The sequence below is a fragment of the Arachis ipaensis genome, chromosome B08 (genome assembly GCF_000816755.2).
Source record: "Arachis ipaensis cultivar K30076 chromosome B08, Araip1.1, whole genome shotgun sequence".
In the NCBI taxonomy this organism is placed as follows: Eukaryota; Viridiplantae; Streptophyta; class Magnoliopsida; order Fabales; family Fabaceae; genus Arachis; species Arachis ipaensis.
In genome coordinates, this window is record NC_029792.2 from 20,543,370 (window position 1) to 20,556,976 (window position 13,607).

At 35.1% G+C, this 13,607-nt stretch overlaps 2 protein-coding genes and 1 long non-coding RNA gene across 3 annotated transcripts; all 3 read right to left on the reverse strand.

Moving 5' to 3' along the window:
* LOC110265803 lies at positions 3,691 to 6,749 on the reverse strand. Its single transcript, XM_021109086.1, has 2 exons — positions 5,701 to 6,749; positions 3,691 to 5,442 (listed from the first exon to the last, which is right to left on the reverse strand). The coding sequence occupies exon 2, from the start codon at positions 5,256 to 5,258 to the stop codon at positions 4,005 to 4,007; it is 1,254 nt and encodes a 417-aa protein (XP_020964745.1). The 5' UTR covers positions 5,259 to 5,442; positions 5,701 to 6,749; the 3' UTR covers positions 3,691 to 4,004.
* Positions 6,854 to 13,446, reverse strand: LOC107613152 (probable ADP-ribosylation factor GTPase-activating protein AGD5). Its single transcript, XM_016315010.2, has 10 exons — positions 13,114 to 13,446; positions 12,419 to 12,477; positions 12,152 to 12,242; positions 9,885 to 9,939; positions 9,690 to 9,780; positions 9,344 to 9,569; positions 8,679 to 8,904; positions 8,373 to 8,551; positions 7,840 to 8,144; positions 6,854 to 7,265 (listed from the first exon to the last, which is right to left on the reverse strand). Exons 1-10 carry the CDS (start codon positions 13,162 to 13,164, stop codon positions 7,109 to 7,111), a joined length of 1,440 nt encoding a protein of 479 aa, XP_016170496.1. The 5' UTR covers positions 13,165 to 13,446; the 3' UTR covers positions 6,854 to 7,108.
* LOC110265804 lies at positions 10,604 to 12,145 on the reverse strand. The gene is made up of 2 exons (XR_002352138.1): positions 11,935 to 12,145; positions 10,604 to 11,588 (listed from the first exon to the last, which is right to left on the reverse strand). It is a non-coding gene; the product is annotated as an uncharacterized LOC110265804 (long non-coding RNA).

Sequence of the window (13,607 nt, forward strand, 5' to 3'; positions counted from 1 at the left end):
CTTTTCTTCTTATACTATTTTAATAATCTTATAACAGAGAAAATAATATGTTTTATAAATAAAAGAAAAATGCCGTTTAAACATCTAAAAAGTGTCATTTTTTTACAAATTTAAATTAAAAAAAAAAAAGAAGAAAAATGTGTATTTTGAATTTCTATAGTGTTAATAATCTCAAAAGTTTATTTCCCTAGTTAGCTTGCAATGGGTTGAAGGATCAAATCAATCAAGTTTTTGAACACGCAATGTTCTCAATGACGAAAGCTAATCCTAAATTCCTAATTAATTTAATCCTTTACATTGAAAAAAAAAAGTGCATGGTGAGTGCTTCACATCCATAAAATATATTTGTACGGTCAAAAATGATATATAGTTAGATACGAACAGTACCTTCATGATGGTGACAAACTTCTCTATCCGCCAACCATAAAAAATAAATAAATAAAAAGAATGGCGCAAGGCTAATGACTTATCACTTTTCGCTATCTAAAATAGGACAATGATCAACTTGATATAATGTGACAAATAAAGCACACTTATTTATATATATGTGGCTGCATTTGATTTGAGCTGTGTAATATCAAGCTAGCACCAACCTTAACCGAATGGTTAGAATTTTTTGGTGCATTATTATAAGCCGAAATCTCTACTACGAGTTCTAATGACACACTCCAATTAATCGTGAAACCTAATTATGGTTGTGGATTTGATTGTAAGGAAGCAAAGTCATGTAATGTTTATCGTATTATTGACTTGGTAAATATTGAAAATGTGAACGAAGAAGAGTACAGAAGACAGGAACAAGTGCAAGACGGAATAGGCCTCGCTATAAAGACAATTATAATGTGCATAAAGTATAGATTATAAAAAAGCACTCTAGGATCTAGCACTTTGGAACGTTGTTTGCATTCGTAGTGAAATTGTAATTTAATAATTTTTATCGTAACATATGGACTTTGATAGATGATCACATTGCAATCACATGTAGGTATACAATATACATAATCGTGGCACGTGTGAACTCATTAACTAGCTAATGTTCATCAATAGGAAAATATATCGTTACCGGTGTTTAGAATTGAACAAATTTTGGATAGCAATTATTTAAAGGGTCCATCTAGTGTACAGATGCACTTTGGTACAGATTTACAGATTTTTGTTTTTATTTGGTTTAAAAGTGTATCAATAAAAGTGTTGCTTAAGGAGAAAGTGTTACCCTTAATCGTTAACTTGGCTCTGATACCAATTTTGCAATCTTTTACTAGTCCTTGTATATTGTCAATTTTGCAATCTTTTACTAGTCCTTGTATATTGTAATTTTATTTTTATAGTTTTCAATCTTGTTTTAGTTTATAATATTCTTTTTTGCATGGATTATTGTATATAAAATCTTTTATCTGTTTGTCTTTTTCTTTAATATAATTTCTTAAATCTCAAAAACTTCTTTTATTTCTACACTTTCTGTTGTTTCTAAATACCTTCTTAATTTTTCAACTTCATTTTCCATTTTTTCCTTCAACAGCTTTAATTCTTTTAAGTCATAATATGGTTTTCCAGGCATTTATAAAATTTTTTAAGTTTAATTCCAACTTGTTTATATTTATTCTTATTTCTATCCTTTTTATTATAAGGTCATCAATTTTGATCTGAAGGTTATTTAATTCCCTTTTATACTCTTTTATTTTACTTTTTAATTTTTCTGCCCTTTTTTCTTTTTATTTTATTTTCTGGTTTTTCAATCTTTTTATGCTTCATTATTTATTTTAAAATTTCTGCAAACTCTATATGTGGCTTTAAAAAGTATGGTTTAAGTAAGCAAATCTTTAAATCTGTACAGATCTAGATCTGTACCATATAATTTTCTTTATTTAAATGGTGGTTGATAGCTTTTACCCTGACACTTTGGTATGCTACAAGAGAGACATGATTTGGAGTCCGATTATGTGGCTTGATATGGTTGGTGAGCGATGAAAATACGACCAAGTTTGGTAAGAGGATGGATAGGATTTATACAAAGGGTTCAAAGATGGATAATGGATTGGAGAGCCACGGCAATTGGTCAATTAGATGGCACCGTCAAGTGGTTAGATACATTACACGTTTCAAAGATGAAAAGGCCTGTGACTTCTGCCTTATAAGTTACAAAGACTATCTCGTATTATGTCTTCTTTTTACTGTATACTGCTCTGCGTTTTGCTACCAGTTAGCATCAGTTGGTGTAGAAACACAATGAAATGCTAATGACAAAAAACAGATATTCCAGTTCTGGTGACGCATTTATATGCTAACAACAACGACAAAGGAACCATGACATCTAATACAAGTGGTAATTGCTTAAATTATTTAAGGAGTAATTACCCAAATCAGTCTCTGAAGATTTTAAAATTGGACGTTTTAGTCCTCGAAAAAAATTAATAACAAATCAGTTCTCATGGTTTATCTCCGGCGGCCAAAACAATCCCCAGACCCATTTTTCCATTTTATGCCGCCGGAAAAAGCTGAAGTGACACAGTTACTCTCCAGCGTGTCCAGCAATAAGAACAGATGTCATAAAAGGACAAATTAGTCCCCAGCCATGTTATGAAAACGGTGCCGTTTAAGGATTGGTACCAAACATTGCGTTTAAGTGAGAAACACAAGGTCGCGCTTCTTCTCCTCTATCTCAACCTCTCTGTACTTGAACAGAAACGTCTTTTTCGTTGAAGCTTTTGGAACCCTAGTTTATTAGCAGCTGCAATGACACCAAGCAAAGGAAGCTCGTCGTCTTCGAATCGCCATGGTGGGAGACTCGGCGGTGGCCATAATTGTAGCGTTATCGGAGACGGTGACATCAGCAGCCTAAGCAAAGTTGAAATCCCCAAAGGGCAACACCCAAAATGTCTATGCGGTTTGTATGCAATAATCTCCACTTCAAGGACTCACGAAAATTCGGATAGACTGTTTTTTGAATGGCCACTATATAAGGTAAACAATTGTAGGATTTCGAATAATTTACATTCTATAAGAATTGTGTTGAAGAGCTATTATTGTGTGATGAGCAGGAAAAGTTATCTTATTGCAAGTTCTTTGCATGGGTTGACAAGATTTTTGACATTAAGTTGAAGAATGATGACTCGGTGAAGAATGTAACTATGGGTGGTGGTGAGATTGCTGCTGATATTTCACCCATGTATGATACCAATGATGCTGGTTTGAAACACAAACTGATGGAGTTGCAAAATAGAATTGATTTGTTAGAGCTTCAGAAAAATGTAGTCCCAAAAGCTGAGGGTAAGAGTAAATGTACGAATGTAGTACTTGTTATCATGTTCTTTGCAATGTTAGTGTTGATTTTGTCAGTAATAATAGCTATTTTGTAAGTTATATCTTAGTATTAAGAGTTCACTGAAACCTGTATGTAAATTTGTATGCTTTTTTTGTGATCTCAATGCTTGTGAGAAGAAGAAAATTTATGCAATATATCAGTTTTAAAGTTTTCTTCCAAAATTGTTTGGTTGATGACCTTTATGAATCCAAACAGAAAATCATATTGCTATGTCATGTAGTAAAATGAATAATAATAAAAAAAAGCAACGGCACCATTACTTATAAGTTCAGTAATAAGTAGCATGAAATGAATAATGGAAAAAAATAACAACACCATTATTTATAAGAGCAAATATATTGCTTTAATATCAAATATCAACTTCAAATCATAGAATGCAAGTCACAGATTCGACCTAATAAAAACAACATAACTGTCATAGTAGCAACTTAAACTAAAGTCAGAATTCGGCCATACATGAACCGAAACATAATTCACAAAAAAAGTTTCATCCACACTACTCTATCATCAATCTCTAAATTAAGAGTATTTCAAGTTTAGGTCCATCAACTTGAAAGCTCATTACCAAAATACAAACCAAACTATTACATCAAAAAGCATAATCATTTGTTATCATTCACTTCTGTCTAGGATGCTTGAACCAGGATTTGGAATAAACTGGAACATCTTTGATGTAGTACCCTCACTTGTCGCTGCAATTGTTTCTACCGAGACGCCTTGATTTGGTATAAGTCTTGATTTGGTAACTCTTAAGCTGATTATTCCATGCACAATAAATTAGCCATGGACAAGGATTCAATTTGGCACTACCAGTTCCATTTTTAACACAATCCTTAGTTCCAGCATTCATATCCCCAACGTCAACTTTGGTAGCCTTAGTTGTCACAGTCTCTTCAGTCATAGCAGCTTCATTCACATTGTGCTCACCTGAAACATTACTTTGCTCCTTTGGCTTTCTTGGCTTTTTAATCCTCTCCACCCCATGTTCACAATTGCATCTAACCCTCCTTTGATAATTCTTTATGTACCTAATTTTTCTCCCCTCAAAAATTATATGATCCTTAAGAGCATTCTTAAAACTTTCAATTGTGGCAAACTCCATTCCCAACTCAAAGTTTACCTCCCCAAATTCAACACCTTCATTAAATTGAGGGAATTCATACCTATCTCTCTCATCTTCAGAGCTTTCCGGAGTCAATAATGTCTCTGATTCATACTCAAAAATTGGATCTTCTTCTTCAATATTTTCCTCAGCCTCATCTTCACTACTACTATTAGTAGCTTTAGCAGCATTGGCAGCCTCAAAATTTGGCAATCCAGCCCTTGTTCTAACAGTTTTTGGCCCATTTGCAGTTGGGTCAGATGAAGTTGACCCATGACCTTTTTGTCCAGCATTTTTTGGAGCCCTAATGTTGGGCCTAGCAGCAACAGCAGCCCTTGACATGTTTGGGCCTGCATACTTTGATCTAGAAGTAGTAGCTCCATTAGTATTTGTCTTGATTGTACTTGGCCCATCTGTAGCTTTCTTATTCTCTTTTAAAGCCTTCCTTCTTGCACCTATATTCCCCTGTGAACTCTGCATTCCTACACCATTCTCTGTTTTTTTGCCAACTTTTCTAGTATTTCTCTTCACAATCAAACAATCTGAGTCACTATCTTCATCCTCAAATCCTGCTGAGGGTGGTCTATATGGTTCATCCTCTGTCGTTTCATACCCGTCATCACTAGACTCTTCCTCAACATCTGCATCAGCATCAAAGTCCAAATTGATGTCCTCTGGTGGAGTAACCATTATTGGGTGATCGAAATATAGATAAAACTCGTCAGTCTCCTGGTTCATCTGTTTATTTTCACGCAAATGATTAATCTCCAAATCTCCTTTTATAGGGTGCAGCCCCCTCTCCAAGTCAGGAGCCTTAGGATCAAACCAGTACATAGCCTTGTAATCTAACTAGCCTAAACCTTTGAACAGAGTTTCCAGGTCAAAGAAGCATATGAGGTCAATATCCATCTTAGGAAATTTGTCAACTTTTCCATCAATATATAGAAGAACTCCCTGGTTATCCCTTACAAAATGTCCACCATGGTGGAAAACAGGAACTACATAATCCTCCATCTAACTGCAAGTACAACATACTTGAAATCAACAAACAGAATCATCAAACCCTAAACTACTCTATTTTGAGAATTTTGGTAACTGAACCCTAACCAAACACTATACAGTCACAACATAACAACCAAACCATTATACTCCATAATTATCACAGAACAGAAACTCAAAATCCAACATACTCTATAATGGTGACATTCAGCATTGTACTTAACTAATTCAAAATTCCATAAATCTAATCAACATAAGAAAGAGAATACAAGCTCACCTTCCTCAATGAGCGTGTTCAACGATCGTAACATCCACTTCCCTCCGTCTTGCGCGCCAATTGTTGCGCGTCAACAGAGTCACCCAATGCTAGCGTTGGTGATCGAATTCTTCAGCTGCTCTGGGAGATTAGGTGCGAAGGATTGACAGCCACCTTCTCTGTAACAGTTTGAAGAATGTGTGGGGTTTGGTTTCTATATGAATAGAAAGGGATTGAAGTTGAGAAGAAGAAGCCTGACTTTGTGTCTCCCACTAAAACTCAACGTACGTTTGGTTCCAAGCCCTAAACGACGCCATTTTAATGAGGTGGCTGGGGACTAATTTGTCCTTCTATGACACCTCTTCTTATTGCTGGACACGCTGGAGAGTAACTGTGCCACTTCAGCTTTTTCCGGTGGCATAAAATGGAGAAATGGGTCTGGGAATTGTTTTGGCCGTCGGAGATAAACCATGGGGACTGATTTGGGTATTAATTTTTTTCGGAGACTAAAACGTCCGATTTTAAAATTCTCGGGGACTAATTTGGGTAATTACTCTTATTTAAGTGTTATGCTCACTTCTGAATTCGATGCAAGATAGGTGGCATGTTTACAACAGATTTCATAGACATCTTATTCACTGAAAGGTGAATTCCAACAAATTAGATATTGGTGTTTTCGTCCATGGGATATCCAATGATTTGCACTTAATGGATTTAAAACAAAAACAACATCAACAATGACAATGGGGGAAAAGCACTTTCTAAACTAAATTTAAAATTGAGATGAAAACCTTTTCTTTTTATTATTTTCAAATACTAGACTTGGATTTTGGAGCATGCGCTGTTAATTTTAGTATTTACAACTAAACTGTTTTAAATTCTGATATACACCAAAAAAAAAGGTTATGGTTTGAATCCCTATAGTAGTAGCGAGTTAATCCCTATTATTACTGGAAAACTACACCACAATTTCTTTACTGAAATGTAGCATATTTATATCTATACAAGCATTTCTAAAACATTCTTTTTCTCTTTTTTTTTGCCCTACCAAAGATATTAACATCACTGACTTATCAAGTGCAATCTGAAAATTAGAATATTCACCACATTTTGGAATAAAACTTATACGGTAACACGAGAGACCAAATATATGTGTTTATCATTACATAAAACATAGAAGCAATAGAAGGAATATATATATATAATTAATTTCAATGTCGTTTATTGTGAAAACTGAATACAACTACCAATACAAATGAGGCAATCACCCGAAAATACGATATAAAAAACTGAACTAGCTCTCTACAAATGGTTTACAACCCAAGGATATATGTCAAGGGGAAAATTGAAAATGAAATTACATTTCCTGTCATTTTAACTAATCTTCTATGGTATGTGACGTACCCGTCATTGTGCAACAGAAGACCAATCAAGGCTTTGCAAACATCCCTTGAGTTAAGGACGAAAAATCATAATCCTTTGCAGATTGTGAAGTGGTTGATGCCACTGGAGTTGTTGATTGAGTTTTACCCACTCCCATTGTCGTTGTTCCATTAACTGGAGCAACTTGCCCCATGCCATAGAAACTGCAATAAAGAAAAGAATAGAAGGAATGAACAGTGAAAAACATGTTCTTTTTATAAAAATTTTGGCGAACAAGGCTACTATAGATGATTTATAAAACAGTATATTAAGGAAATAGAAAAGACATTGGCAATGTCGTTTGTTGATCAATGCCCATTTTGTAACATGATCCAGGTAAATTTGTGTTAAGTTATTGAAGCAAAATATTGACCAGAGGGCGTGCCATACACTATGTGATAGCTTCACATTCAAAAATAAATTCAAACAGTAGATGAGACAGTAAAACTAGCATTTCATAATGATCATGATAGTTTTATCATTATCACTATCATTATTCTCCAGTGCTAGCCTCAACTATGAAATGAAAATTTTATAATAGGGGAGCTTGTGAAAGTCTTAGGCATTTAGAATTGCATTTTGGTACAGCATTCTGCCAAAAAGAAAAGAAAAAATAAAAAAAGAATCTAAACAGCCTTTCATTATAACTATCTAGATAATTGATTGGCACCAATATCAACCATCAAGATTATATAAAGCAATATCAGGAAATAGTCAAGTTATATCCAAGTAACATACCTAGATGGTGGATACTGAACAGAGCTCCCAGCTGATTGTGGTGGAGTCAAGCCCCTAGTCTGAGCCGTTATCTGCATAAGTGTCTGCAGATCTCCTTGACCACCCATGGGCATGACTCCAGGAATCGAGTAACCAGCAGCTGGCCAATTCTGGATAGGAACATTGGGCCTAGGTTGCTGTATACCAGCAGGGTACTTGGGATCCCCAACATTTGATTTAGCTGCAGCAGCCATTAGAAGAGACTGTTGCTGCGCTAACATGGCAAGCTGCTGTTGATGCATAGAGAATGGAGACACCATATTGCTCTGCAGATATCCACTTCACCAGTCAGCTAAGAGTGTGCTAAAATACCTCAGAATAAATGTATGACAATAGACTACAACAGATAAATTACTTGCACATGCACAAGACAAAGGGACAACAATTGCTCAAAAAAGAGCGGAAGAATTTATATATTTAACAACTAAGACTAATTTCCAGGTCAAGGAAGTAGCTCCACAGTCCTAAACAAACCTATTGAGCATTACACATACCTTCTCAAAGAGGCTCATGATATCATTTTTTACATCTTTCTGGGGTTTTTCTGCAGCTAAGCTTGGTGTCACTGAAGGTGAATCTTTAAATAGATCCTCAATTCCAGATGCAGATTGAGGAGTACTCTCAACTGCTTTTGGAGGACTAGCCTTCTCAGTTGTTGAAGCCACTGGAGCAGCTGAAAGAGTTATAGTAACAAAATCACAACCTAAGTTAAACAGATCAGGAGATGAATCTGTAGATCTTTCAGAAAGAAACATCCTGTGAGAAATTCGTTTGTTGTTCAATGGTGTATTAATACATACATTGGAAACCTGCCCAGTTATTATCTTCAGTAGTAGTACCAGTTGCCTCTGAGCCATTTTCACTAGGGCCATCCATTGATAACAGGTTGAAAAGATCTGTAGCATAATCAACTTTTGCAGGAATATTTTGAGCTGTGTCTGTAACCTGCTTTGAAGTTTCAACTTGTGGTTGAGGTGCTACTGGTTCTGCTTTCTCAACATGCTGAGGTTTGCTAACAGGAGCAACCTGCTTGCAAATTGATTATTTTTAGACCACTATAAACAATAATTATTTCCAAATTTAAAGAAGAATGGCAAAAGAATATTTCATATTAAAACCAAAAGTCAGGTGGCAAAACTTGGACTCATCTATTTAATTACTTAAAAACCACAATTTTTATGTCATAGCAAAAAGAAAATGTTAAACTTGTTTCTATAAGATTAAAAAAGCCCTCCCTCCCACTTGTATCCCTTTTTTTGGGGGGCTAAACTTAAGTCGAGACTGCTGACACTGACTGCAGAAGAAAAGAGTATACAAGTACGATACTGCATATGATGCAATGCAAAGGTTAAAAAATAAAGGGGAGGAAAAAAGAACAGAAAAAGAAGGTTCACAGTAACAATACCAAAGGGGGCAAAAATATATATAATTTTTTTGGGGATAAAACGAAGGGAAGAAATAATACATGTTCAGATGCTTTGGGAGGAGTAAGAATACTAATCCTTGCAGCCGGATTTGGATTTGAAGGTTGGGTTTTCTTCCTTTCCTCAACGGTATTCTCAGAAGCTGCTGCATAACCATGCCCACTTCTTTCCACAGGTCTCTGCCAATGTGAAGAACTTTTCTCTTCTCGCAGTCTAGAAGGTGATTTTGGTTTCCCATCCCTTGCAACCCATCTTTTCTCTTCATACCTTCAAATATATGCATCCATTTAAAGTTCGAAACCAGGTGCACAAACAAGGACACATATACCTCAAATGGTATAAATATAAAAGTGTAGCCAGATTCAAGGAGTTTATCATTATTCATACTTTGCACGAATGAAATTCTCGATTCCAACTCTATCATAGTTTGGAGGTAATTCTGCTTCCCAGTAGCTATTTGCCCTCTCGTTCCCCATGGCTGTTTAGGACAAATAAAAGGATTCAAATATAACATGTAAATTACACAAGTATGTACACAACAAAATTCACACAATTAGAAGCCCGTGACAGTATATATCTTACACTGAATGAATGCAACTTGCTCGGGGAGCCATGTGTCTAGAGTTGCAGAACGAACCTGCAAGGAAAGCCATTGAAAAGACGTGTAATAGAATATTGGCACAAGTGATCAGATTTTACCAAATCTTTTCTCATTTTTAGTAAACTACAAAAGGCAACAATCATGGTGAGGGAGCATATTTTGGTTATTCACCACATCAAAATTAATCCACACATAATTTATTTTAAATGGAAAAATACCAAACCAAATTTGCACTCTTTCGGCAGCAACAAGTTATTTACTAACCTAGCACTCTTCAGTTAACAGTAACCTCCATTAATAATGTCAGGACCGCAGCAAAAATTAACATAGGTTAATATGTAATTTGACAATTAACTTCCTACAGATGCTCACTCAGTACTCCCATACAAATATAGAACAGTAACTAAAGTTCTTTTTTCCACAGGGTGGTGTGCGGTGGCAACACCTTAATAATAGAACCCTGGTCAAGGAGGCAGTGGAGAGTGTGTGAAGAGGCATATTCAGTTATAGGAAAGAGGGACACATAACAGAAAGAGACAAATGGCAGCAGGAGATGGTGTAGGCAAATATTCAAGAATCAATAAGAGAGGAGGGTTACAGAAGGCGTGAGAATCATATATGGAATGAGATGTTTCCACGGGTTGGGATCATTGAGCAAAATCTACTATGTCTAGTTCTGATTCTTGTCTTTTTTCTCTAGAACATTTATAGCTTACTTTAAAATTTTCTGTAATCATCTCTGTAGTTGGAACTCTGTTCCTGAACTTTCTCCCTACATTTTAACAGTGAAACATCCTTTCTTACCATAAAAATGCAAATTACCAGTCAAAGAAGGAATATATTGATGATAGTCAATTACCTTCTGTACATTGTTGCCAGCAAAGATATGAAATAAGCATGCAGAAAAGTGAAGGGTCTCTCAAAACAGGTCACTAAATTAAGGGAGTCTATTTGACACAGTACATTGCTACAAGCCTACAACACATGCGAAATGCAGAAACATGCTGCACCTTACTGATATCGAAGATTCTATTTCCATGAGTCATCATAATACAAAATTTCCCTCCCATGATTTATATTATGAGTTGACAACAATTAAGCTTTCTCCAACTAGGTGAGATCAGCTACAAAAATCAGACAGCGCTATAATGTCATATCATAAATCAAATTCACTTTCAATCTATTGAAATCTACATATCTTTCATAGTTTAACCTATAATTTATCTAGGTCCCCTCTATTCTAGATATTAAGCTACCCTCCACTTGTTATATTTCTTACTAGCACTTCTACAAGTCTTCTCCACATGCCCAAATCATCTAAAGTGAGATTATATCATCTTTTCTGTGATAAACAATACCCCAACCTTGTCTCTAATGCATTCATTCCTAATGCTATGATAAGATGCTCGTCCTGCTTCCAAAATAAGCACTAGCACACATACATAACCCTTCATAGCCAGTTAGCCACTAAGCTTCACTAAATCACTACCACCACATGACCATTTAAATCTCATTTTAAAAAAGTAATAATAATAGAAAAACATCTTTGCCCCCAATTGTAGCCCTGGATTAAACCTTTCTAAATCCTTCCAAAATTGGGTTTTGTGATGCTCATTTAATCCTACTTGTGATTAAAGGCATCTCATTCCACTATGAACTTCAGACCTATTAATTTGTCTCCTAACCTTATAGCATCTATAGCATCACTCTCCCGGTACTTATCAACAATTATTAATACTTCATTTCTAGGTTTGACCTTAAAATCCCAAAGAATCTATTTCCTTAGCCCTCTCTACTACCCGATTAGTTTCTTGAAGGCATAAAATTAATACTCCTTGTAACATAACATTAAATATTTTCATTTTTTTATGCCATATTCTAAGTATCAAGACATGTCTTGCTCTTGAGAAATAACTAAATTATCCACATTTGTTCTCAAAAATACAAGAACCCTTGAGTATATTTTACTGGACAAGTCTTATTAGGCAAGCCATACAGCACAATGATTTTAGGAAACAAGATAGCATTAACAATATACCATTACCATCTCTGATCCACGTCATAAAGAATAGACTAAGTTTTATGTTAGCTTCCAACTACCTAAAACAACCTTCTCTATCTGAGCTTCGGACAAACGTCATCAAAAAAACATTGTAGCATCAATGTCATAAAAGTGCCACTAATCACAATCATGTATTTTACAGTTAAAACGACGCACCAGTGCTCCATACCATAACCATAACATTACCTTTGATATATGTACTCCCAAACTTCGATGTATTCCTGAGCACTGCATGCATATGAAGATGCCAAGATTTACGCTAGCCCATCTTGGACCCCTGCAAAGTGGATGACAATAGAAATTCGAGTGAAAACTGAAGAAGAAAAAAGAGCCTGAAAACGAATAGCGCAAATGTAATTTCATCGTGAATCAGTTCAGATCTCTGTTTGAATTACTACTGTCACAAAATCTAGAAAAGTTCACTATGAATTTTAGATCCAACCAGATACATACTTAGCTTTGCAGTCGGCACATTCCCTATTCTCTGGTAATTTAAGAAGCCCTTCCAGTATCTGCATATTTAGAGTAACAGTAGAAAAACATTGGATCAAGAGTGAAAAGTGAAAACAAATACAGAAAATGCCAAACATTCTTGCACAATCACATTAAATGTAGGATAAGCTCAGTATTAAATCCGCACATTGTACAATTAAAAAATAAAAATATGATAAAAAGGAAAAAGATCTCAACTATAAACCCAGAAGAAACATAAAACAAAACTTTTTTTAATAACCAAATAAGAGTACCATGATATCCTTTTGTTCATTGTCATCAATTCATATGAATCAAACCCAACACTTCAGGTAATCAGGTCTCATAGATCGAATACTCCGTAGCATTAGAAACTCATAACTTCTCAAACAAACAACTGAAAATGCTTCCGAAATAAAAAAAAAATTAAAGAAAAAACCCCATAACTTCTAATAGATCCTCCGTATTCCATAGCCTTTCCCTGAATAAAAATCTCGCGATATGCACATATAGAACAGCGATGTTCGAACTTCGAATCCGACTAATAGCGATCATTGATCGGAGGCAATTTCAGTAAATACACGATGATAATCATCATCGTGATATGGTAATCAAAATCGGAAACCGAAACAGAATCAGAAAAAGGAAAAGGAAAGAGCGAATGCGAGAAGACGAACCTTCTTATGCTTGGCGTTGAGCTCCTTGGTTACGTTGGCCTTCTCGTTCATGTTGACGAAGAGGTTGAGCGAATCGAAGAAGGAGTTAGTTAGGAGCAGAAGCCTAGAAGGGAAGAGAGAGGAAGATGAAGGTCCAAGGTCAATTCGGTCTTTTTGATGTAATTTCTCTCTCTCTTCTCTCTGAAACTCCCACTACTTGTTTTGTTGGATTGATTGATTTATGAATAAAATGTGACCAAATAAACTCAACACAAACACAAAGTCACAAACACAAACACAACGGAGATACGGAATGAAGAAAAATGGAGTAATCACATTTGAGACGCCCTCCTTGACTTCTATTACTACTACGCTTTTACTATTTTATTTTATTTTTAGAATTGAAAAATATGACCACCAACACTTTTTTCTTAATATTAGTTAATTATACTATTAGAATTTCAAATTTAAAATTTAAAATATAAAATTTAATATTTAGTATTAGAATTAGTTAA